This window comes from Melospiza georgiana, chromosome 2 (assembly GCF_028018845.1).
Source record: "Melospiza georgiana isolate bMelGeo1 chromosome 2, bMelGeo1.pri, whole genome shotgun sequence".
Lineage (NCBI taxonomy): Eukaryota > Metazoa > Chordata > Aves > Passeriformes > Passerellidae > Melospiza > Melospiza georgiana.
The window spans coordinates 61272829-61300388 of record NC_080431.1 but is presented as its reverse complement, the minus strand read 5'-3'; the positions used below and the strand labels follow the sequence as shown (position 1 = coordinate 61300388).

At 40.7% G+C, this 27560-nt stretch overlaps 1 protein-coding gene across 3 annotated transcripts in view; it reads right to left on the bottom strand.

Moving 5' to 3' along the window:
* Positions 1-3178: 3178 nt before the first annotated feature.
* LNX2 (ligand of numb-protein X 2) overlaps positions 3179-27560 on the bottom strand; it is a 59408-nt gene continuing 35026 nt past the window's right edge. For all 3 annotated transcript variants that reach the window (XM_058045430.1, XM_058045429.1, XM_058045431.1), the window contains exons 3-10: positions 21636-21874; positions 20112-20311; positions 16234-16605; positions 14584-14730; positions 12213-12390; positions 10268-10499; positions 8384-8542; positions 3179-5571 (exon numbers count right to left, since the gene is read on the bottom strand). In XM_058045430.1, the coding sequence (XP_057901413.1) occupies positions 5436-5571; positions 8384-8542; positions 10268-10499; positions 12213-12390; positions 14584-14730; positions 16234-16605; positions 20112-20311; positions 21636-21874 (1663 nt within the window). In that variant the 3' untranslated portion in view covers positions 3179-5435. The remainder of the gene's footprint in view (positions 5572-8383; positions 8543-10267; positions 10500-12212; positions 12391-14583; positions 14731-16233; positions 16606-20111; positions 20312-21635; positions 21875-27560) is intronic.

The window sequence follows — 27560 nt, the reverse complement described above, 5'->3', positions numbered from 1 at the left end:
TGGAGGGGCAAGAGAGCTGAAGATGTTTCTTTCCAGGGGTTTTGCCAGTAAAGAGGAGCCACCTCTTGCTGCATCCTGCAACAGGGGACACTTTAACTGATTGCAAAAAGAGTTAAGTGTACTTAGAACCTTGGTAGATGAGGGCTAAGGTGGGTAATAGCCACAACAGAAGTAGCTGCTTGGGAAGCAATTTAATTAATAGAAATGTAAGAAACAAAAAGGTCAAGCCTTGCCTCTGCTGTGCTGCATTTAATCTGCACATGTACACAGGACTTCAGCCTCGCGGGTGTTGGTTTTTTTTTCAGCTGGCACATTTCCCCAAACACGATAGCATTTTTTAACTTTAGTGGATGACATTTTGTAATATGTTTAAGGATCTGTAATATTTTATGCTTACAGCTTTTTGCTATTGTTGTTCCAATATGGCACTGATGCCAGAATTAAAGTTTAATATGATTAGAAAGCTCAATTGTATAACCAAGGGGTTATACTCTTTATCTATTCTAATCTGATTAAAAGGCTTCTCTTCCGTAGCTTTCCACAATCACTTTATAGCAAAACCTGGGAGCAAAGCAACCAGCACTTTGGTTTGTTCCAGATCATACAAAATACCAAATTGATTCCTTAATTGTGTACTTAATTCCTTGCCCTACAAAGCTGTGTCCAAACTGCAAACCCAGCTTGTTTGGCTTTAGTGGAGCTGTTCACTGAGAAAGGGCTGTGGAACCAGAAGCCCAGGCTTGCCCTAAGGCTCAATAGCTGCCTGCTGATGGGCAGAAAAAAGGCATTTTTGGTGTTGCTGCCTGGTGGTTTTGCATCACCATGTACTATGCTTTGGGGTAAAAAGAGATTTGGCAGACAAGCCCCCTGCTCAGCAGAGGTTATTCCGTGTGCTGTGGATCCATAGGGTTAGCAAGAACAGCTAAATTAGAGAGTGCTCCTGATGTGTTTGTATGAACCCCTGCACCTTAGAAGTGGGGGGTGGTTGTTCTGCAGAGCACCTCCCTCCAAGGCCCCCCAAAACCCCCAGGTCACCACCAGGACCACCAGCTCCCATGGAGGTGGAGCTGGTATTTGCCACCACAGCAGGCTGCTGTGGGATGCAAAGTGGCCTCAAAGCAATACCCTCTTCTCTCTGAACATCAGCCACGGTCTCTACAGGGTCTCTACACCTGGTTGCTGTGGCTAAGCCAGGGTAGGAAAGGTCTGGAAGTCAAGGCTACTACTTGTGAAGGAGAACAAAGAGGGGCAGCCCCTCCTAGATGTGGTATTTGCCCTTTAGAGTCAGAGCAGGCTCTGCCCTTCTATTTCATGCCCAATTCCTCCCCAGCTTGTGATGGGAGCGCTTGGCCCTCATCCCTCCTTCTGCACACAAACTTGGCTTTGCCCAGTGAGGAGCATGCTGTTTGTTTGGCTGTGCTTACAACCCAGAGACTCCCCCAGCCAGCCTTTACCAGCATAGCTCAACAACACAAACAACCCCCAAACCCAACCATATTCCTTCTCCTAATCAGCTCCAGGCCCAGTGGATGCCACAGCTGACACTGAGCAGGCTGTCTGTAACCACTCTTGAACTGATTTGATTTCTGAGTTTCCTGTGTGACTCTGCAGAAGGGATTTCATGACCACTCTGTCAGCTGCAATGCATCACTGACATGGGTGTTGCATCCATACTCTGCTGCTATTCAGGAGACTCAGCCATGTGAGGTAAGGCAACAAACAGAAGGGCAACATCAACATTTAGTTAAGAGTAAGAGTTCTTATTCATATAATGTTATTTGAATTGTCCCAGAAGTATAAAGTCTAAAACCTTCTCATCCTCTGAGCAACATGTAATTTAAGAATTGTTCTTCACTAGCAAGACAATTTATTTCAGGTGTGGCAAGGTCTCTCCTTTCTCTATGTATCTGCAAAGAACCTCTTTTTAGGTACCTAAGCTCACCTAGAAGCTGCCTGAGACAGCTGGGATGAGGATGTTCACTGACCTTCCTTGGCATTACACCACCTTTTCCCTTGTCCTGCCTGGCATACACATACCTTTTAAGTCATCAGGACTTCCTACCTTAGTTTGTTACCGCATGTTTATGAGCCATTAAAATTGCCTCAGAAGTAAAAAGTAAGTTTTTTTTTTTTAAAAAAGGAATTTGCCTTGCTTCTGATGTTGTCTGGGTCACATTCTGAGAACCAAGCTCAGATTTTCATCATATCCACCCCAGATCTATTACAGAATTTTAAAATATATTCTTACTATATATTTTGCATTTTTCTGTGGCATTGATTTTCCCCTCAGTTGTTCATGACTGTAAGGAGAAAGTTCAGCATGGCAAACAAGCTTTCTACATTTCACTTTACTGGCATGCTGTGATCCAGAATAAGCTCTTTCACATTCTTAGCTGGGGATCCCCAGGGTTGTTTGGAAAAGGCGTTTCTTCCATGAAGTGCCAGCACACAGATGACCAAGTCCACCACCTTACACAAGCTCTGTGCACCTCCCCCTGCAGCAATGAACTCAATTATCTGTCTGTAAAACCAAAACTCTGATGGTCTGGCTCCTACCTTACAAGAAACACCAGACCTCAAAATCTACTGGCAGATATGGCAGGTTTCTTCTCATGGCTCTCTTTTAAAGGAACTCAACTCTTCATAACTACTGCAAGGAGCAGCAACACAGAGTCTGGGCATCTTTACTGCAAATCACTGAGAAATTGTTTTTAGACTCAGTCTAGCATTGCAGACATCTAAGGATAGAGCATCCTTGCCTGCAGGAGATGGAGATGGGAACTGATAACCAGGAGGCTCAAGTTTCAGCTGTAGAACTGATGTTTCCAGCAAGACTGTCTCCTTGCATCAAGTCTGTGCTGTGAAAACACCCTCCAGCTGATCAGTACCAGCTGCCTTGGAGGGGGAAAGAGGAAACGCTACTTGTGGCAAAGTACCATAAAGCACAGACCTTACCTCCACTTCAGAAACACTTCTCAGTGCTGGGATTAATGGTTAAACAGCTGGTATGTCACCCTGGCAGGGTGAGCATACCCTCAGGCCTTTATGGTACATTCACCAACTCTAATTTATGATAAATCACAGGAGAGAAAAAATTATCTTTAAACAAGTCTGCACTGAGCTCCCCGTATCTTTTGCAAAGAGTGAGACAACACTTCTGAGTTATTACAATGTGTAGAATGAACTTTTATTTTCATTCATCCTTCATTAATACCATACAATTAGATAGCAATATTTGGAAAAAAAAAATTGAAATAATTTAAAACAGAAGGCACAGAAAACCAAACCCAACTATGCTGCTACAAGAGAAAGGGGAAAGAGGATTCAGGAAGTGAATTTATTCTGAAGTTTTATCGCTTAGATATTCTGATCAAAAGCTACAGCACACAGAAACAAAACTGCACAGTTTAAGCTAACCCATGCTTTTGCTACATTTAACATATAAAAGGAAAAAAAAAATCTAAAAATATTTTTTTCAGGATTTTGAATGAAAAGTGTAATTTTTAAAATAAAAACCACTAAATCTAGTACATATGTCAAAAACTTCCCTAAAGCCTACACACTAAGATGTACTTCACAAAAAAGTCTGCATAAGGGCAAAGCATACAGTTAAACACCATCTGGGGATGGGAGAAAACTGGTTTTTTCTGACTGATTAGTCAGAGTATCAAATAAATTTGGTGTTTGCTTCAGAAACAAGGATTCTCACTACAGTAATATACTGGAGAGGACATTCTTTTGTATTTTAATATTATGAAATTAAACCAATAGTATACATTACATAGAGGAATAAAACCATATGAGATTCTTAGCTTTTTTTTTTTTTGTCCTTTTTTTTTGGTTTTTTTTTTTTTTTTTTTGTTTTTGCAAAAGAGTAACTTTATTTCTTTTGAAAACAAAGCTACTGGAATTGATGACATGCGATAATATGCCCCGATATTACACCAGCTGAGTTTGAAAATAAAGTTCATGCTTCACAATTGAAATATGCTGTGACGCTCAAATACATTCTCTGGTAATTAATAATACAATACAGAGGTCATTCATAAAATCAGTTCAGGCTGGGAACCTGGTTTATAAATGAAGCTCTTTTCAAATATTGAGAACACTGACAACACACAGGGTTAGCTCCAGGTCAGCACATTTCTTTCTGTGCTCCACCCCTCTTTTCTAAAACAAGTGGGTGCTTAGCCTGCAAATATCATGGAAAGGCAAAGTCGAGAAGTTACAGGTTGGTTTGTAAAAATATTAAATACAATCCAAGACAAACAGTATTACTGAAAACTTAATAGCAGGTGCTCTCTAAAGGGAAAAAAAATATCCTGAAATGCAAAAGAGCTCTTTTCAGCAATTGATATCAAGGCATTTGCACATTTGTCAAGAGGTGACCGTAAGAGTGAACTTTGCAGCTTACTTTGCAGTTGGACTTGAAATCAAAGAGCTTTCCTTCTAGCCTGCTCACCTGTAAACCATAACATATGGTTTCTTAATAGCTTGCTTTTTTCCCTGGAAATAATTCTCTCATTTAGAAAGTACTAGTCAAAGTATTGTTTCCACACTTGAATAAAGAGAGCTGACAACTACAATAGAAACGGTAAAAATGATCCTCATAAAAATGTTCATCAAAATTCTCTGACATAGCAAAACATTCATTTGTAAAGCACTGCAAGCCATTCACTCAAAGGAGACCTTGGGCACACGAATCCTTGCCAGCACTGCAACGGGAATCACTTCCGTATTTCTTGTGTAGGGTACAAACTCTGTAATATATTAAAGTTTCCTAACAAAAAGTCCAATTATTGCACTTTATAAAAATTCTAGTAATATCAGGCTTTTTTCCTACTTTTCTATGAACACTGATGCCTAGTAAGAAAAATTTGGGGGACCAACTGATTTGTGATGAGTAAGATGGAATACTTGAATCAGTCCAAAATATGTGGGATCAAACCAGAAAGGTTTACAAAATGAAGAGATGTAACCTTTGGAAACAGGTTTTGGTTCACAGCAGCAGACAGATGTGTCATTCTGGTACTGACACATGTTCTCTTTGCCAGGAAGAGAGGGCACATGAATATTACATTTATATATCACAACACAACTTGAGGACTTTGCAGAGAAACCCAAAGAACAGCTAAGTCCTTCTGCAGACCCTACAAGCCTGATGGGAAAAGCTCAGTGACAGCCATGGTGCAGTGGGGGTTTCTCTGTGAGCTCGAATATATCTGCATTTGTGTCAGCAATAGACATAGCAAACAGGAATAGCTATTTCAGGATGGCAGAACAGGTAGAGTAAGTCTGAGAGGCCTGTAAAAAAGGAACATACAGCAGTTTTGGCCCTGCTTTTAACCAGCTGTATCAATAGGGGGAAAAAAGAGGAGATTTTTGTGCCAGCTATCTAGAAAAAGATGCTGCTTGAACCAAATTGATTCACAACTCTATATGAGGCTTCCAGGCCAGCAAATCACTGTTAAAGTCACTTTGTTCCTCTGCTCCTTCAGCATGGGAACGAGTGCAGAATGACTCATTCCAACCGTGGATAGTCCGTTTACAGCAACAATCATATCACCACACCTAAAAAACACAAGAAGAAAGAAGAACACATTATGAGACCTGCTCTGCAGTAATTAGCACACACCAACAAACAGCACTGCACTGCTGGGGTGGTAGTACTTTGCTCCTTTGCATCAGGCTGGAAGTGTCACTAAAGTTCCCAAAGCAGTTCAATTTGAAGTCTGTCCTACTACTGAATGATGCCCCTGCCCATTCCAGGAGTGTTGGACAAGATAACTTTTTAAAGGTCCCTTCCAACTTCCAACTGTTCAAGGATTAATCTGAAACTCATCTTGGAAATTCCCAAATCACTCTATTTCCATTCTAATACCAATATGCTTCTGCATTAAGAACTGACCTGTACAGAAACATGAGAAGAGACATTTGGGAAGACCTAATGGAGTCAAGAGAAATGAGATACCATGTGCATGACAGAAGCACTTCTGTTTGTTTGTGTGGATTATAACACATTTACACCAAACATGCCTTTACTGTAGGAGGTGTAAGTAAAGATATTACGGTTACCAACCAACCACATTCCAACTAAGAACCTTGTTTTCAGTGGCTTATGATTTTGTCAAATATAACCATTTGGCTTGAAATGTCCCTCAGCAGATGGTTCAATTGCAGCATCTCTGCATTTTGGATTGGGTAACAGAATTTGTGAGGGTGCCATTTGCTGGCCCTGAGAAAAATGACCTCAAAGGGTTAAGTTCTGGTTTTTAAAACCTCAAGAGAAACTTCAAAAAACCAACTTATTTCTTTCTGTTTCGAGCATGTTCCTTCTCTAGACACCTCTGCTTTGCAACTTGAGTCTGTGACATTCCCCAAAGTAGTCAAATGTGACTTGGAGATCAAACAGGACTTTTCCTGAAACTGATCCTCTCAAGTATTGAAGGCACCAATATGGGTGGCAAAAAGAAGCTCTCCTGAACTTTCCCTAGGGCAGAGCAGAGGAAGAGGGAGCAGAGTTACCAACACCAGTCAAATGTGCACTCAAAAGTCCTTCTCTCCTGAACCAAGGAACCCCATCACCCAAACCCAAAGTGCTACAGTTCACTGCATGACATCTCACTCCCACAGCCTTTCCAAGGAAGCCATTTTGCCTTCTATAAAATCACACCAGACAGATCATGTAAGCAGAAAACTGTCTAAACTATTGAACTGTGAAGTTATTTATTCCCTTCCTCTCCAGCCTAACATTTAGATAATTTAAACAAAATGGAACAGCTTTAGAAGAGACCTGTCCCACAATAACTCCAGGTGCAGGTTCGAAGGGGCTCTCCCTTGCAGATGGCCCATTTTTAAGTCCATATTTTCAGTAGAACAGACATTTGAAAAGAGAGAACTACGTCACATTATCACACAACAGCATATTTTCCATAGGTTACAAGGGGGTAAATGTGACCATAATGAATCTTCCACTCTTCTTAGGAATGATGCTTGAACTTCCACTTGTGTAAAGACTTCTAGTTATTAAGTCTCTAATCTGAAATAATTTGAGTTGAACTGAGATCTTTAATTTAATCCAAACTGTTCCACAGTTTAAAAAAAAAAAGTAATTTTATGTTCAGCCAAGTTATTTTTTCATTTATTTATTTAGTCACTGAACTGAAAAATCAATTACTGTCAAGGCTCTAGGCATAAGTACATTCTTTTCTTAAGACACTTTGTAAGAAAATCTGCATGTAAAAATCATGCCATGAAACTTCAAGTTGTATATTCTTGACTACCACCTTCACAAAAAATCAAGTTTATGAACAAGAGAACAACCCTTAATGGGAATTTTACGTCCTAGTTCTGAACTAATCGTACATGAGGCTAAGATGTATATCTGGATACCAAACCTGGGATCTGCATCCAAATGTAATGTGTAAGCAAAATCATACAATCTTTAAGGTCAGAAGGGACCTCAGGAGCTCTACAGCCCAACCTTCTACTGCAAGCAAGGTCAGCTGTAAGCTGTGACCAGGACTCCCAGGGCTTTACCCAGTAGTCACAGAAACCTCCTAGGGCAGAGACCATGCAACTTATGCCATTGCCTGACCATCCTCATGGGGAAATAGTTTCTTCTCATAACCAACCTCAAGGTCTTTAGTTCAATTTGTGCCTGTTGTCACTCATCCTCTCACCCTGCACCACTGGGCCCTGTCTCCTTGACAATGTGCAGGTAAGTACTGGAAGGGGCTGCTGGCTGCCCCTGAAGCCTTCTCCTTGTGGGGCAAGTGCTCCAGCTCCACCATCTCAGGGGCTTCTGCTGAACTCGCTTCATTTATCAGTGACTTTCCTGCCAGCTAATGACAGGGTAATGCCATGGGAACTTGGGTCCTTAATCTTTTCAGAAGTCTTTATCATGTACTTTCTTGCCCTTCTATTAAAGTAGCAGCACCCATCTTCAGTATCAGTTTCCAGTGGCTTCAGAAGGCTATGTGAAAGCATAAAGCAGTTTTGCCCACTTTGCAGAAGTGAAACTCTAACTTTTAGCTGTTTTATAGGAAGACAAAAACTAGCTAGTTCTGCACATTTACAGTGCACATTCTCTTGGCCTAATGTGGAGTTCAACAGGGAGACAGCAGGTGACATCAGCAGCACAACTGAGGAAGATCACAGGAGGTGCCATCTCCTCTGAGGTGCCCCTTCCCCAACAGAGACACCCTGTTACCTCCCTGCATCCCACTCATCAGGGAGGGAAATGCACTACAGAGCTGCATGGTCCAGCAGCCCAAGATGCATCTCCTTAAGCAATTAGTTGCACATAACTATTTAAAAGTGGCTCCTTATTGTTGCTTTTATTACTATTTTTATTATTTCTCCCATTGCTACTTTGGCTTACTTTAATCTCCCGTCGAAGTAGGCAGGAGTTCCCAGAACAATGGTTTTAATGAAGAAGGGCTGGTTGGTGTGGTTCTCCTCGTAGCCCCCGACGATGCTGAAGCCCCAGCTGCCCAGGTTGCTCCGCCGCAGCACCACGTCATGGCAGCTGTGCAGGCAGCTGCCGAATGGAAGCACAGGACAACAAGAGAAAAAGCCATGTATGGTTCCACAGTAGGCACAACAGCTGCTATCTCACCATTACCACTGAGCTGAGTGTGGCAGAGAAGGGGAGGGAGGTGATTAGACCTCTGTTCCCAAAGTAATTTTGCAATATTCAAACCAATTACCAAAAAATCCCACAATCTTGAGACAGAAAAGTGCTTTAAAAGAAGTAATGCAGTGTTAGAATAATTACTTAAACACTTAGTTAACTCTTCAAACTGACAGTAACAGAACTGCATTTTATGGATTCCACAGGTGGCAACAATGTGGGTGGAAAATCAATACCTGATGTGTTCAGTCTGCAAGTCAAAAATGCAGAGCATTTGTCTTCCACCCCTATCCAATTTAAGCTTTTACTACTTTAAGTAAAAATTAAAAACCCATGCACAATCTTCATTACCTCTGTACTGATTCATCACCAGTAATAAAAATATAAATGACTAACCATTTTATTACAAAGAATGTAAATAATTCAGATCACACTTCACTAACTATATGTTATCAGCCCTAGTGAAAATTAATTCTCGCCAGTAAAGTTGGCAATGACTGTAACTTAAAAAATAAACAGACATAGAAATTAACTTTTCAGTAAGAAGATACCAAGTTCTTTACGGTTGTTTGGCACTGCTTTAAAGCACAATGCATAGCATAATGTTAGGAGCACACATGGCATCTGTAGCATGAAAGAAATAAACCACTAGGTAGGAAAGAAACTGCTGCTAAAGCATGAAAAGGAAGTATATTTACCAAAACTGAGAGCCATTTATTGAGATTACTCATTAATACTTAATTAGAAGATAAATTAATTGACAGTTAAACTCAGAAAAAGTGAAACCTCTGTAGGGCCAATGCATGGCTCTGTTATCTTCAGCTGCATTCTACTCTCAGTCAGGTTTGTGTTGTGATTTTACACTTGAAGTACAGATCTGGTAAATCCATCAGAGGGAAAGGAATTAACCTGCATGCCCTGACTAAAGTTAACAACTCTACTAGCTGCAGAAGGAATTCTTCTTGATAACAATGATGCCAGAATGAGATTACAGCTGCAGCCTCGAGAGAGTGAGGAGTACAAATGAAGTGATGTCTAGCAGATTGCAGAGTAGCTAAGGGGAGGGAGCTTGCTGCAAATCTCTAAGAGTTTTTGTGTTTGGCAGAGATGGTAGTGGACTCTTGAAAAAAAAACCACTGTGAGCCTATAGTTACACAGCTACAGTCTTGGCAGAGGACATGTCAAGAGTCTGTCAGAATGGCCAAAATCTGATGCAATATTCTGAAGTATTTGGCCTCATGAACTTGGGTAGCAGATTAGCAAAGAGACAGTTGGATATATACTTGGTGGTTTTATTAGTAATTTCTCTGATTTTAGATATTCTACAGAAAGTCACAGTACAATAAAACAATAAAAAAATATTAATTCTGTCTGAACAGAAGACTCCACATGGGTAGTTACTACGATTTGTGAAGGGATAAAACCAGTCTATTCATCTTCGAGTTTGCTAAGGAAACATTGCTCCTGTTCACAGCCCACTTTCTAAGCACACTGCCAACTGAATACAGCTGAGATGGCCAGGTAGAAATAAGGGCAGATGTGCTGCAACTATGCAGGTCTCTGCCTCTTTATGTCTCTTGCAGGACTTAGCTCGAAGCACCTAAATAAGTACTTAACCAATTAATTCCGTACCTTGGAAGTCCCAGCCACATGACCCAGGATGGTGACCAGCTGGCATCGTATTCATTTTCACTGATGGTACTCAATTGTTCCTCATCAGCCTGGGGCTGTTCCTCCACAATCTGGACTTCCAGGGCTTTCAGGGCAACTACTGAAGAGGCAGCACTAGCCTTCAGCATGGCCACGGCCTCGCTGTGACTCAGGTTGGTGAGATCAATCCCGTTGATGTTCAGCAGCACATCACCTGTGCAAAGCCACGAGGGAGAGCACATCAGTCTGACAGTCCTGCCCACCCACACACCTCCCAGGCCAGGGTCTCACTCCATACTACAATCTTTGGACCTGAGACAGTCTGAACTAACAGACTAGGAGCTCTGAAGCCTTTATATTGTCAGTTTGAAACTTTAATGTATTGAGCTTCTATCAAATTGAATCAGTGTAATTTATTTCCACATACACACCAAATACTGTGACTCCTATGTATAATGCCCTGAGAATCTGAAATAGAAATTACTTAAGTACCTCATCAGCTTGGCTGCGACTGCTACTGCAGATGCCATGACACAACTGTTTCCACATGAGGATCTTGGGCTCACCCTAACTTCAAAAGTGAAGGAAGAATGATGGCAGGAACAATGCAGGCACCTCAAAGTAACCAATTATTGGAGACAGGTGAGGTTCCACAGAGTGCTTTAATTCATCTGGTTTTAATAACTTGTCACTTGGGAGAAGAAAATTGAATTCAAAAACTACTGGAAAGTTTGGTACAAAACTCAGTTAATTCAAAGAAAGAAAAGAAGCATCTCTACAAAGCTAAACTGGAAAATATCAAAGCCAGAAAAAGATTTCCACAATTTCAGTTTTATGTTTTTTAAAAAGCCCCAGGATGTAAACAAGAACGTTATTAACTATCCAGTGACAGACTCCTTTTTCAAACAACGTCTCATCAATGAAAGCCACAAAAAACAGAGCAAAAGTGCAAACACCTGGGTCACATTTGATATGAGACTCAGTTTTTGAAAGGCTTTTCCTCCCAGTAGCTTCTGCGGCCACTTTAACGTTACACAATGAAAGAACAATAGCGATTGTTCTATCAAGTGTGTTTTTCATAGTAGTACAGAAAAAGAAAGCATACCTGCTGGTGTGTGGGTGTAAATCTCCCTTTCTCAGAAACATAGAAAGATGCTCCCACACTGTTCTTTTAAATGTACAATCTGTGAAGTTTTTCCCTAAATTTCTTTCCTGAAACATTCTGTAATTCTGTGAACTGTGAATCACAGAGATCCCAAAGGCAGTCTCTGATTCACATATGACATAATACATTTTAATCATCAAATGCTTTGCTATCCATTATGCAGGACTGCCTTCATCTATGCTGAGCCTAACCTCTGCCTCCTTACTCTCTTTTACAAAGCCAGGGAACAAGGACAGGTGTTACAGCACCCCCAAAGACCAGCAAACTCATGATGTCCCAGAGGATAAGAAAGCTTTTGGGAACCAGGATTAACACTAATGAAGCTTCTTTTGGGGCAAATTTTATGTGGGTGAGCTGTAGCCTGTCAGCAGAGCTTCTCTGCTGTTCAGGTATTACACCAGGGAGCAGAGATTCCTTGGATAGAGATGTGGTACAACCCACTAAATCACACATGAAAACAGGATGTGTCTGCATCACAGCAGACCCTCAGCTCAGGGGAATACCATCAGCTTTAAAGAATTTAACCATACATTTCCTGATCTTATCCACTTCCCCTGCTATCATGCTGTAAAAATCCCCTTCCCATAAAAGGTGAAAGTGCAACATGAAATACTGTATTTCCATTATTAAATCACAAAGGAAAGCATCCATAAGCATTTTCCTACATCCGTGACAAGATTTTTTGACACCACCTGATTCCAGAGAACACAGTGATCAAAAAGCAACCAGAGGCAGCCCTGCCACCAGGGAAGCAAACCCCACCTCGTTTAATCCTGCCGTCTCTCGCCAAGCACCCGTGAGGCTGCACACTTGTCACAAAGATGGGCAGTTCGCCACTTTTGCTGCCTCTGCCTCCTGCCACTGTCATTCCCAGAGATTCATGTGGCTCTTTTTTCACAGTAATGTGCTTTTCTTGGCATGTAACACACTGGGAGAGATCCTGTTCAATAAGGAAAAATAACATTGTTAAAACTAAGGAAGAAAAACCAAGCAAACCAAAACTGAAAACCAGAACAAATCAACTAAATAACACACCAAAGCCACACTTTGGCACGTTAATGGAACAGTTTAAAATGACAAAGTACCAGAAACCAGCTTTGGCTGGATTTCTTCTGGGTCAAATCCCCGATTCCTCCAAAAAAGACCCCAATTCACTAACAAAAACCCCCTGGATGTAGATACTTAAACACAGATAGAAAGCTTATAAAGGCCTATCTTGAAATCCCACTCTAGTTTTTGTTTATATCCTACACTGGAAGAGGCTAAATTTTAGGGCTGCACTACAAAACCATATGGTCAAAAGTCTGGAGACAAACCAGATAAACATCTTTTAAAGTCTTGGTGAACATCAGTATTACTTCATTTGTCAGTAGAATATGTCCCAGAACTACAAAGAAGCTCTTAAGAAATGAAAACGTGTTTTCATGATGACAGTAAGAGACTCTTTAAAGCCCTTATGCATCATGTTCTCTTTTGCAGCTGGTATGTAGAACCCCCAGAGCACAAACTAAGGCCAATTGATACTAATGGCTTGTAATGGGTACCTTGGGCAGCCTCCCTAATGATTATAATGAAGACTCAAGCTTGAAACAAGAAGAGATCCTATATTAAATTTTCCAACAATTGAATGATGAAGTTCAGCCTGTATTCAGTTCTGATCAATAAAAAAAGATCTAAATCTAAATCAAAGTAAATTTTATTTGTCAAAGCCTTTCCCTCAGGTTATTAAGTAAAAGATTCAAACTACTGCATATACACTTGTAGTAGCATCTTAAATTGACAGAATACTTGCAAGGAATCCAAAATAATGAAAGAAATAACCTGGGATATTCTTCAAAATGCATATATGTATATACTCTCCTGCCTTCTCTTGGAAAATGACAACAGTGTCTTCTTTGACCTCCAATGCCATGTGCTCCTGACTGGCTCTGCTCCTCACATACACATTAATCATGGAAGCAGCTATATGTAAACGCATCACAGCTTATGAAGACAGTTCATTTCTCTGGCTTCAGGACTGGCTGCTGCCACACAATCATACAAACATATTTAAAGCCACAAGGCTTCAAAGCCAACTGCAGGTTAATGAGAGAAAGATAAACGATACAAAATACCAGAAGCATTCACTTGCTGTTACATGGGACTTCCAGTTTTAAAAGAGCCCACAAATGGCATTGATCTGTGAGGGAAATCTACTCATCCAACTTTGGATCAACTGTGGTAAGAGCAGAGCTCATGCTGGCACATGCAAACTTGCCTCAAGCTCTGACATCAACAAACTAATCACTGCGTGGGTATGGCCCAGTGCTGTAGCCATGGTATTCAGGAGCCTCACCTTTATCCCTCAGGAGGAAAACAACCTTCCTGAAGCCTCATTTGTTCTCTTCTGAAATGATCCCCACTTTTAAAAGAAAATCCTATCAACGCATGTTAGTTGTCCCAACAGAAGTATATGATGCTAAATAGTAAAGCAAATACAGTGGACTGGTGGAAAGGTGGATTTGTTGACATGGTCAGTATCACCATTATTTCACAAAATCAACTTCTTAAGAGTGAGAAGTTGCATTTTTCTAATTACAAGGACATCTCAAGCACAGGCTCTGTTTTTTAGCATGTCTTCCAAATAGTACTAGCTTCATGAAAGTCTCTTCATATTGCCTTTCTCTCCCTGCTTGAGACTCAGCAGCCTTGCAGCCAGGACTGATGATTCATGAAGGAGATGACACATCCCTCCAACATGCTCTTTATAAGCTGGACGGTGGGCACCTCACATCTTTCCTGGCTGCAGCCAGCACAGAGCAACAGAAAGTACAACAGTATTGAATGACAGCCCTTCCCATGCAGGAGTATCAGCCACTGGCTTAGACAAGGTCTAACAATTACAGCTGTATGAACTCATGGAACTTGCTTCTTTCACTGTAGTCAGCAAATCCAAAAACATACTGAAAACCTGTTGTGCATCTTTTGTTCCTACACCACACATGATGCAGGACTTGAGAACTTGGAAGTTATCATCATTTTTTTATTAATACAATAAAAAATAATATAACCCTTTTTTCTAGCTTTGCCTTGCTACCCACACCAGCACATGAGTAAACCAGTATTTTTTCCTTTCAGAAGGAGAAGAACCAACCTTATGTGAGTTAGGTCTGCTGTGAAACAGCTGCTGGGACTGGTGCTGGTGTGAGCTGCTGTTGTGAGTCCCAGTGTCTCGGATAATGCTGACTGTCTGTGACTTCAGGGGTCTAGAGATGATCAAGTTCACTCTCTCCCCGCTTGCCTGTTGAATACATTACATCATCAAATCTCATCAAGTTTGAGAGGATACTGATTATTAGAAAGGGAGGAAAACATATGACAGAATGTGAAACAAGACAACAGCAGACCTTGTTTTCCAGTTCCTTTTTAGACTGCACACTACTTTACTTGCTTCATATTGCAATTCCCCCCAAAACGGAGGGGAAATTAACATTCCTCCTTCACCTCTGATGTTGTCTTTACATCAGCTAAAAATCCTTTGTCCAAAGGACCATTTCTCACTCTGTGTTACAAAGCTCCAAACATTAAAATTCACCCCATTCCATTTGCAGCCTCTGTGAACTCCAGTAACACATAGCAATAAATGGATGAAATGCCTATGTGATAGCACCAAGATCTGCAGCTTTTGATCAAAAGCTCTGAACACCTCTGGTACTTCCCCAAGACAACTGCAAGAAAGATGTTATCCATGAGCATAACCATAGTATTCTGGATTTTGGGGAATACTGGGAGACCCATTTATTAGATGTTAATAAAACATCAGCTCTTTTTATTGCAGCAAAGCCACACCTCAAAAGGTAAAAGTTACCTAGTGCTAAATTCCAATCACTGTATACAAAAGTTGGGGAACTGAAAATACAATTTCCAAGATCACTGTTATTTTAATTTCACTGCAAGGAAAACACTTGAAATTATTCCTGAAACAAGTATTTACTACTCCTTTGTAACAGAGTTGCCTCTGTGGTACTTTAAGCAAAGGTGACTGCCCTAGACTGCAGGAATATACTACTGGTATATTCCAACTTTCCTAAAAAAAAAGGTATTTTTACCAACCTCCCATCAGCAGGAAATAGCAAAGTGCTGCATCTGTTTCCTTACAGACTGGGAGAAAGGCATGGAATGAAGGTTTTCCTGTGGCGACACAGATGGGTCATATGTCACGCTGCAACGAGCTTTGGGTAGTATTTGTGTCCAGGACATAACCAGACATTGGAAATAACCCTATTGTGAACACTCAGAAAATTATTTGCACCATGCAGAACTCATGGAAAACCTCTATTTGACTTCCCAGCTGCTACCCGTTGACTCTAACATCTGACAAATTACTTTCTTGTTTTAACTCAATTCCATGCACAGGAAAATCAATAAAAAGCAAAGTCCACTTCTATAGAGCTTACTGAGAGATTAAAATACAATACATACATAAATAGAATAATAATAATCCTCTTTTTTTTCTTCTCCCCTAAGCAGTATGCTACAATAGGCTATTCTCCTTGCTACACAAGCTGTCTTCTAACCTTCAGGCTGCATTCCAGGGAAGACTAATGCATTTTTCACTTCTGAGGAGGTGAAGTTCATCTGGTAGGTGCCAAAGCAGGTGCTGTTCTTCACTCTTACTTTCAAAACATAAATCACCGCAAATTACATTGACACAGGCTTTTAGGCCTCTCACAAGCTGTTCTGCCCGGGAACAGACTCTAGAAATAAAGCCAAGCCAGGGGCTCAGGCAGGGAGAGCGAATTACCTGTATGACCTGAGCAGCGAGCTCGGGCGTGCCGTGCTTCAGGTCGTGCCCATTAATGGCCAGCACGCGGTCGTTGCTGCAGAGCCGGCCGTCCTGGGCGGCCAAGCCCCCTTCCAGGAGGTCGAGGATGAACACCCCCGGCTCGTCCGTCCTGCGCACCAGCTTGATGCCGAGCTGCTCGCTGGAGTCGCGCTTGTGCAGGGTCACCTGGAAGCTGTCCTCGCGCGCGGAGCCCGGCGCGTCGGCGTGGCCGTGCGCGCGGCTGCCGAACCGCCGCTCCCGCAGCACCGTCAGCTGCAGCACCGAGCACGGCTGCGACAGCACGGCCCGCGCGTGGTTGTGGGACACGTTGCTGATGTCAAAGCTGTTCACCTGCCAACCACAGCAAAAGAAGTCACGAGGATGTTTTCCCATGTTTAGTTAAGTCCTTCCCAAAGTCAATTCGCTCACTGCAAAACCAGCCTTGGAGCAACCTACATGTCTGACTTTACTAGGCTTCCTCTCTTATCTTCCATTCTTTCCAGCAAACTCACAATGGATGTTCAATCTACAAATTTCTTTTTAGGTTGGAAAAGATCCTCAACATCATCAAGCCCACGTCTTAATCCAGCACTGCCAACTCCACCGCTAAACCACGTCTCCAAGTTCTACATCCACATGCCTTTTAAACATCTCCAGGGATGGTGACTCCACCACTTCCCTGGACAGCCTGCTCCAGTGCTTAATAACCCTTTTGTGAAGAGATTTTTCCTAATACCCCATCTAAGCTTCCCCTAGCAGTATTTTAGGCCTTCTCCCAAAAAGGTGACATGTCCCCAGTAGTGAATGCCCTCTGCCATCACAGGCCAAGGTTTTTGCTCTCCTTGTCTCCTACACTTGTCTTCTTTACATTGTTTGTTTTCCCGGACAAGAACATGGCATGTGCTTTCAATTTCAAGCCCAGCATCACTTAAAACTGCAAAATAATAGCTATAAAAAGAATGGATCCAAATCTCTGCAGGAAGCCTGTGTCTTACAATATGCATTACTTCCATAATGTGAAAAAACATTTTTAAAAAACTGAAGTCAAGAATAATGAATTTGGTTCATTAACACAGCAAAAAAATGTAGTTGGACTAATTCTCAAGTCTTAGCATGAACTTAGATTTTCCACAGATTTCAAGTAGGCCAGAGCTTCAGACTTATAACCTGTATCACCCAAAATTCAGTTGTAAATGAAAAACAGATTAAATTTTCTCTACCTAAAATAAAGAACAGTGTTTGTTATACAGCCCACTCATACAGAGATCAGTAATCTTCAGTCATTTCTTGCACTGTAAAAATAAGAACTGACAGTACAATGAGATTTGGTAGATAAGAGGAGTATGACAAAAATTCAGCACGAAAGCTGTGTTTGTCTCCTTTTGTAAGAAAGGAATCAAAGTTAACATTAGAATTTCATCCTTAGCCTTGGTGGAGGAACCCCTGCCCCAGATAGAAGCTATCACCAAACGGTCTATACTGATTGACATGCCTTACCTAAGCCTTTTAATAGTCCCCATTGCAACCTAAGTAAGTAAAACCAAACATGCACCTTCTCACCATCTAACAGTAATATTAAAATTATAAAAATATACAAAGCAATCTATGTACAGCAGCTGCCACATTTACATTACACATCTGAGCTGAGGGGCTCCCAGAAGCCTGTGCTGAGCCACTTGGCTGTGGTAGTTTCTGAGGGTGAAGGAGGACTGCACCCTCCCTGAGACACCTCCAGCCCAAAGCCACTGCTGCTGGCAGCACCACGAGCTCAGACAGAACCATGGTGGTGCTCTGCCACTGCCCTGAGACAGCCTGTAACCTTGGGCAGAGGGAAAACAAGCATAACTAGAAGAAATAACACTTAGAGCTGCCTCCTGCAAAAACCACTAGGGCCCATCCATCAGAGCCCTTAAATTAAATCTATTTTTATTTTTAACTGTAGCTAGCTAAAGTAAATACGTAAAATATGTGAGCACTCAAAGGGCACAGAAGAATATATGCAATAAAATGTAATTCTTCTCTCTATAAGGCAGTTTAAAATTTCAGAACAAAACAGCCTCGGCACTTCTTGGGGAAAGAGATTCTCATTAGGACATGCTTCACATGAATTACAGTCACAGTCCAGCACAAAAAAGACAATTTGTAGAGCACTTTGAAATTGTTAGGCACCTATCTGCACCTTGCAGACAACACAAGCTTTTATGTAGCTGTTACTAAATGCTGTTCCCACAGCTCTTAAAAGGGTAATACTTCTTGTTTGACTAGGCAAGAAAATGCTGAGTTTCATCTCACAGCCCTTTCTGGCTCTTTCTTTTAGACCTTTACAGCTCATAAAAGCCCTGGAAAACATTTTCAGAAATATCCCACCGAAGTGTACATGCTGAGCTGCACCTAAGTGCACCTAATTACAGATGGCGGAGATTGGACCTGATCATTTTAATACAACAGCTCAGCACCTGCACAGGCAAATTCAAATAAAGATATTCTATCTCCCCTCAAAATTTAGGTTTTACCCTCTGCATCTCTCCCTTGGCATGAGAGAAGGACTCTCATGGACACCCACTTAGCATCTGACAGCCCCACTGCCAGGCTGTTGATAGGGGAAGACTCACTGCAGCTAGTAAATTCCTATTTACAGTCAATTCACTGCCATTTATGGCTTTGGAAACTGTAACTGACACCTGCCCAAACAGCAGGAATTTCCAAAGCTTCATTGGAACTCAAGCTCCCTATTCTGCCAAACAAGTAGAGCCCTCAGAATAAAAATAAATGAGGCAGCATTCAATCAGTGTCTGCAATTACTTGTTGAAAAGGAAACATCTTGGAAAGCTCTTGGGTTGTTTTCTTGGCCAGCAACTATGCTTACACTCCAAGAGCTGAAAAAGGCACATTTCTCAAAAGGGACTTTATTTTCTGAAGTGCAAACTAATTTTATTCCAAGGGTAACTACTGTATTTAAGCTACTCCTATCAGCTTGATTTCAAAACAGTGAAATGAAGAAGGCTTACAATTACATTTGGGTTGATCTTAGGCTGCCAGATCAAAAGCAAACATTTCTACTGAAGTAACTTTGAATTGATGATAATATATTTGTTTCAGGTGGAAGGATTAAAAATAGAAGCTGGGTGACTGTTCTGTTTATGTAGCACTCAGTTACTTTAGTGTTGTATGAAAAACCCCTTCCCCTAATATAAAAACTAAAACTTCAAAATTAATAGAACTTGATTTTTTTCTATTGTCGGTGGTTAATTACTTAAAACCAAAACAAAAATACACAATCAAAACCAACTTACATTTTGTTCATTTTTTTCTTTAAATGCTTAGAGCATCTTGCTTTAAATCCTTCCATTAAAGTCTAACACTGAGTCTTTTATACATAGTGAAAGATGCTGGTCAACTGCCTCAGCTTTTGGAAGACAACATTAAAATAACAGTTTAGACGAAGGCAGCCTTACAATCCACAAATTGCTTCTTACATAGGACAAGTTATGCCAACTTGCTAGCCAGAAATAACCTTGGGCTCCTTTGGAATGCATGAGTAAAGCTGAAATAAGGACTAAGTCCCACAACATTTAAAAACAGAAAAATAAACTTGTATTTTAAATGTTGACAACAGATGCCAGAGAGGGAAGATAATTCCAGGGACTGGTCCGACAAACAACATAAAGCATGACAGCCAAAAGTGCTAGAACAACACGCTCTGCTCTGAATATTAATTTGCTTTCCAACTGATAATTGCAAAGCTAACATTGACATAACATAGTCTGACAAGGAAAATCTTCCATCTCATTTTAACAACAATTCTGCAAGGAGTGAACAGAAAGCAAGCAGACAGAATAGGTAATTAGGTTCCATACTTGAAGTATTTGGTCTCCAGCAAGAAGTCTTCCATCTCTGGCAATGATCCCATCTCGATAAACCTCTTGAATGACAATGTTGATCAAAGGTGTTTCATTGCCACCCACTATGCTAATTCCCAATTCAATATAAGGATTGGACCGATGAATTTCAATAGTAGTGATCTCTCCTTCAGGCAAGGTAGGTGGCTGTTGATTTGCTGCCAATTATTTTTAAAAAGAAAGACAATTAATATCTTTTCTATTTCATTCACTTCCAATAAAATAAATCATCAAAATATAATGTAGACCGGCCACAAAGCAGCAGTTGAACAAAAAAACTAAACCAGTGCAAATGGATCAGTTCCACTACTTGTTGAAACCCCTAGCTTGTTAGAAAGCAGCTAGTGACTTAGTAGCATCCATGCTTCCTGAAATGGGGTCATTTGGATTGGAATAGGATATTCTCAACCCTTTGGATCCCATCCTTTATAATCAACTTCATGTCCTGCATTGGGTCACCTGGGGCTTTGCTTTTGGTGATGATGATAAAAATGCATCACTATAGGACACAAAAGAACACAAGTGCACACCGCTGCTCTCCAGGTGAAGAAAAAAGGGAAGTTTATTTTCTGACTCCAGCATTTATAGCTTTCAAAAACTGACAGTGGATTGGAGGGTGACAGTGCCACCTCTCCAATGACACTGGACAAACCAACAGTCCAACAAATTTTTCCTCCTCCATAAAAGAATGCAAAACAGTGAGTTATTTACAGAAAGTGTGTGAGAAAGTTTGTTACAAGAACGTCAACATCAGAAGGCTTAGAAAATCTTAAAAAATGGGGGCGACAATAAAAATATATTTTAAGGGTTAGCCCATAACCTCTTTGTCTTGCAATTGCATGAGGAGCTGCTATTGAGTTACTGGGTCAACTGAAGGAGCCCATTTCTGAAGCAAACATGGAGACAACTAAAGAGGAAAAAGGAGAATGCTAAAGGGTGGCAAATATAGAGGAGAAGAAAGGGGACAGGACCACCTTTCTCTGTGGTAAGGCTGAGCACTTCCTCTGTAAAATCCCAGATGCTAAAGGTGTTACAGCTCATTCGGTGCAGACAAATGCAGGAGTAACTCAGCTGCCTTTCTGCTAAAGTACGACAGCACTCTGTGTGTGAGAAGGCTGCTGATCCAGTTGGGGGGAAAAACAAATCTCATCTTAGAAAACAACTTTTGTAATCTTATAGAAACTACACTCCTTCCATCTCACTTGTGAGGCCAGTCCCACTAGCAGATTAACATGAACTACTGCACCCTGACATAATAAATGATGATACAGCACCACAGTAGCTGGCACACACTCGGAGATATCTCTTTCCTTCCTGTGACTTTATCCCAGTTGTAAACTTGCACATAATCAAAATACACTAATATTTCTCCAGAAATTGCAAAAGACAAGAGCCAAAGATGAAGATGCACGTTCAAGCTCTGACACCACTAATGTTTCCACATATGATACAAGAGACTTGGGAGGATAAGTGATGACATACTGTCTGCTGCTGTGTTCTCCTCAAAAGGCGGATTGTCGATGCCGGGCTCGTCTGTCCAGGCGGGCAGGGCGGGCGAGGTAAAGCTTGGCTCGGCTGGCACTATTCCCTGATCAGCGTCCGGAGACAAACTGCTGGGCTGCTCCTGCCCACCCACACCACTCTCACCCTCTGCTTCTGCTTGCACCTTGCTCGTTTTCCTTCTCTCCAGAGCAAGTCTCCGATGAGAAGCCCCAGGACACCTGTAAAGACAACACTGATATTATGCTTCAAGCCTGCAGCCCTGTTTGTAGCACAAAATGCCCAAGTATTTCCTTGGGTTAAATCAGTCTTCTTCAAAGCCATAGCTTTAAACACAGCATTAAAAAAATATTAAACACACTGAATATTAAGGCCAAAATATGTTTTAGTGGACAAAACCCAAATACTGCTTTCTTCACAAAACTTCTACTAGGTAGTTTTTTGGCCATGAACTCAATGTGCTGTAACACCTTCTGAATGTGGACTTATTTTGTTATCACACAATGGTCTGTGTTGGAAAGGGCCTTAAAGATCATCTAGTTCCAAGCCCTCTACCATGGACAGGGACAACTTCCACTAGAAGGTGGATTCTGTACATTTTAGTTTCTGGAAAATAACTTGCTGGAAAGATGGTCAAAAAAAATGTATATAAGAAGCCTGTTCCAAGACATAACTCGAGACCTACTGAAACCATCTTCTTTCCCCTTAGTAAGCCAAAAGAAGTAAGCATCATAGTTTCCTGGGCTTATTCAAAGGAGGAAAGAGATGAAAATTTTCCCTAAATTGCAATCTAACTGTTATAATACCAAAATAAAATTCTGCTTCTCTAGAAGTCTGTATGAGAGGTTTAGCACAACAGCTCTGTTCATCACTTGTCTCTTGGGCCAACAGAAGGTGTTCTCATCTCCATCCTGTCTCCTGTTTTTTCTTTCTGACTTCTGACATAGGAGGTGCAATTTTTGTTTCCCTTATGCAACAGTATTTGATGCTTTTCACTACAAACTCGGTTTTTAAAGTTTCCATTACTCTTAATGCAATATTTTTTTTGCTTATGTTTAAAAGCCTACAATAGTTCATTGCAAAAAAAGGGCCGCAATGTTGCAAATTTATGGAAAGTCTTCATTTATTGAATCATCTTGCATTTATGTGCACATAATTAGACGTGGACACCAATCTTACATCTGTCTCAGGGACAGTTTTGCCAGTGTCTAATAAATCACATCTTATAGAATTTGACATCCTTAAAGTTCCTGCTTCTGAAGCCACTGACCACCCAAAAATGCTCATACTGCCTACTGATACTGTAGCAGTGTCAGAAAAAAAGGAACCATGTTTTTGGAAGGATTCAGCATTTGGGAACTTTGCAGATTGCTATAACCAAAGAAGAAATTATTTATTCTTGCAAGAGAAGAAATGTGTTAACAGAATAAAAGACAGCAGAAGCCTAATGACATCCTAATTTATTAAAGCAGAATGTTTTGAGAATCACAATTCTATTCTGACATTCTGTAAAAGTAATTTGGTAATTATATTGTTAAGACTGCTTCAGCATGGATTTTTAAGTTTTCAGATCCAAAGAACATTGATAAAGCTTTTGTGACCCCTCAGCCATGTTATACATACATAACATTAGATATATATATATATGAAAATATCTTTTTTTTTTTAAATTATATACATAGAATGATAGAGTGGCTGTGGTTGGAAGGGATCTTAGAGATCGTGTAACTTAAACCCCATGCCATGGGCGGGGAACACCTTCTACTAGACCAGGTTGCTCAGGGCCCCATCCTGCCTGGCCTTAAACACCTTCAGTGATGGGGCATCCACAGCTTTTCCAGGAAACTTCTTCCAGTGCCTCACCACCTTTATGGTACAGAATTTCATCCTATTATTTAACCTAAATCTATCCTTTTTCTGTTTAAAGCTATTTCCCTTAGCCTATCACTACATGCCCTTACAAAAAATCCCTCTCCAGCTCTTATATCCCTTTTAGATACTGAAAGGTATCTAAAGGCTATAAGGCTTCCCCAGAGGAGTTCACCATGTGTTCTCCCCTTGTCTCATGTCCCCCTTTGCGTTCTCCATGTTTAGAAGAGTAGAAAAAGGTAACCCAAATATGCCCTGAAATATGCACAAAAACATACATTAGAGACAGTTCATATTATGACATGATGCATTTTAGAAATAATTCCTTGGGGCTTTTCCCAAAGCAACTGCTGGTCATTTTCTTCTTCAAAGTTAAGAAAGTGTAAGCACCAAAGATGAAAATTTTTTGAAAGGTTTTGCTTTGTGAAAACGTTTCTCTTATTTTAAAGATGGAACATAACCCTATTTCTTGGCTTTGCCCAGACAGTATTTACTACAGAAAACCACTGGTATAGTGGGACAGATCAGCCAATATATCTGTCTGGTGGCCAGAGACACACAATTACATGTGAAAATCAGCAGGAAATTTCTATCATTGATCATTTCACAATGCAAACCTCAAAACAATGGCCCCAAGAGATCAAGAAAAGGAAAGATGCTATCACTTCCCTCAGTATTTCTAATATAATTTAACTTGATGGGTTAGCTTCATGGTTCCTCAAATCTTAACGCTGGCAACAGGGGAAAAAAAAGGAGCAATTTCCAACATCACTCACTTCTGCAGCAACACAGCAAGGGGTAAATGCTCTTGCAGAGAAAACCTTTTGTCTGCTGGGAGCTCTGACAGACATGCTCTCCCGCAGTGATTCTCCAGAATTTAGGACAAAACCACCCCAAGCTGTGTGTCCTTGCTGTCCCTGAACTGCTGTGCTATAGAAGTGGTGATTTCTCAGCAAAGAGGTAAATGAACAGCTGAAAACCAACACTGCCACAGAACCATGCATCAATCCCTCTGAGCCTGACAGCAGAGTCCATCCTTACTGGACTACTTGTGTGAGCCAGACACTTCCTTAGGTATCTCCTACAAACCACTGCACTGTTGCTGACTGACTCAGCCATCTCACAAGGCCTGAGGAGCCCAAAGGACCTGCACCAGGTGGCAAAGCACACCTTAAGAGTTTTGGGCTTTTTAAAGCTGTGTCAAACCAGGACAGCACAAAACTCATCCCTGGAAGTGTCCTATTTCTGTCAAAGCCTCCTAAACCACAGCCAGGTCCTCCTCCACCCTCCCTCACACAGCACATTCTCCCATCATTACCTGGCAGCTGATGAAAGTCATCACACAAAATACAAATAGATTTGAGGTTTATTTTGGCCAATGATGTTTAATTATAATTTCAAAACCTAGTACCAAGAAATCTAAACAGCACACCTACTCAGTTCAGTGGAATCCCTTTTGTGCAGCACTGTATGAGGCAAAAAAGGGCAAAACCCCACAGACTTCCCCCCCAATTAACCAGTAATTGTAATAGACTCTGAATTTCAGTCTAGGACAGTGCAACTGCATTGCCAGGGAAGTAGCAGTCTAATGGAGACATTAATTCATGGAATGCCAGCTCCTAGGTCTTTAAACACAGCTTGCCACCTACCAAGCAGCAAAGCCTTGTATTGGTACTCAAGCACATCTATACGGAGATTTTTTCTTTCCACTTGCAACATAAAAAGATATTTGTTGGCAGTAAGAATGTATTATTCACAAACAGCAAAACCATACAGCAGTTGTAACATTTAAGTGCCAATAAATCTCCAGAGGTGCACACTTTCACTAACACCAAATATGTGGGATAAAGAGCATTTTGGACTAAATCTTGTAACATGTTATGGACAAAGATGGGCATCTCATGATCGAAACAAGCTTTAAAGATAGGATTCCTTTACTCATAAAAACATCTCATAAAACAAATTGCATAAATAAGGGCTGAATTCAAACTTAGAGAAATGGTATTTCATACCTACCTATAAAGCCAGAACATCTTGTCTAGGAGCAAAAACAAAGGGAGGACTATTTTAAGAATTTTTAGAAATTCTTTAATTTCTTTAATGAATCAAGGTGCTCAAGAGCAAGATTCAAACTCAAACTATTCTGTGATAGTACAACTACCCAGCTGAAGCAACAGAGTGATGTTACTTAATGGGAAGATTGAAGGGCAGTTATTCTAGCAATGTGAAATCAGCTTCTGCTTATATTCAGCTTCTTCCTCTACCCTCCTCAGTACCAGCTTCTGCTCAGTTCTGGACGGTGACAAAGTATAGCTTTTACCTTCAATTTTTCTTAATTCATATCAGAGAGAGAAGAAAAATGGATCTTTTTGTTTGGTGGGTTTTTGTTGTGGTTTTTTTACAGCCAAGTCTGCTGGATTTCTCATTTAAAAGCTGACTTCTTGGAACACTAGCAGCAATCCCTCTCTGCTGATAAAAAGAGCTTTCATACAAAATTAAGATGTAGTTTACAGGGTATTTCTGAGAAATAACAGTAGGAGCTTGAAAAACACATTTGCTCACTGACTACTGAAAAGAAAGAATTCATTGTAACCTATGCCATCAGCTTCTGTACAGTCTAGAGGTTTGATAAAAGCAAACACACTAAATAACCTCAAACCAGCTGCACTAAATCATTTCCCAAGCAGGAGCTGTATTTAAGCAAAGAAGCAATCCAAGTGCCTTTGCTATTGCTCATAAAACTTTGCCAGCAAAGTGACCTTAAGCAGTAATTCTGGTAAGATTTACAGCTGCAATTCGAAGTAAAACCCAGTCTGGCTTTGGAAAGTTAAGTGTCTGGGTCTTAGTTTCTTTTTTGACAGGAAAAAAGAAAAAAAAAGGAAAAAAAAGCGGGGAAAATGAGGCACCAGGAGTTATCTAGGTTTGGGAATCAGAGAAGACTAAGCCAAAATAAGAGTGGTTTTGTTGCATAATTCTCTCTCCCAGCCAACAATGTCAGAAGTTTACAAGGAGTCAAGCGGCTTCAGAGCACAGGACAACCAGAGAGAGATTGTTTGCCTTTCCAGCAATGGCTGGAGTCCATATGGCATGTAAAGACTATGAATTTGTTGCCTATCCACTTATTCAAAAGAGGGTTAAATCCCATAGATCCCCTTCACTTCTGGTGCTCTGAAGTGCCAGGCATGGACAGTGCCAACATGGGAGAGCGTGGGAAGAACAGGGCTCACCAGCACTGTCATAAACACCAAATAACTGGGATTGCCACGATTTTGAATGATGAAGCTCTGTATATTTACAACTTGTCTTCCCATGGATTTTGTTACTCTAAATCCATATATTAAGCATGCTGAGCGACACCCAGTGAATAGCTCAATTGTTTCTTCAATTCCAAAAAAATGCAATCCCATATAAAGGTCAAACTTAATTTGACATAAAATTATCTGCAATGTTACCCAGTTGGAAAAATGTCTTCATCCACATTGGTAACTTAAGCTACCATAGGGAAATACTGGAGGCAACAGCTAAAGCCCAACTAAAAAGCAAGAAACACAATACTCAACCCTCTCATTATAATACAATAGACTTCTTTCACTTCTGAATAACCCAGAAGAATTAACTCAATTAAAATCATACACAGAAAATCTCATTAACTTTTTGTCAGATTTTCTTCTCATAAATATACCTTTCATATTTAGAAATCACAGAAACATAGTATTAACTAGGTTGGAAGAAACTTTTGGGACCATAGAGTCTAATCCATGACAAAACATCACCATGTCAACTAGACCATGGCATTGAGTGCCACAACCAGTCTTTCCTTAAACAACTCCAGGGAATGAAACTGACACTTATTTTACCAAACACTAGCAAATTTTCTATTCCAAGTGACTGAAAAACAGTACATGACTCATATGGTTCTTCCCTTTAAATCATATTATATGCACTGTGTTTAACTTTAAAAACCAAGTTTGCAAGGAATGTAATGAAACTCAAGAGTTTGAGAAATCAAGAATATTTTCTTTGTGCAATGAGGTATCA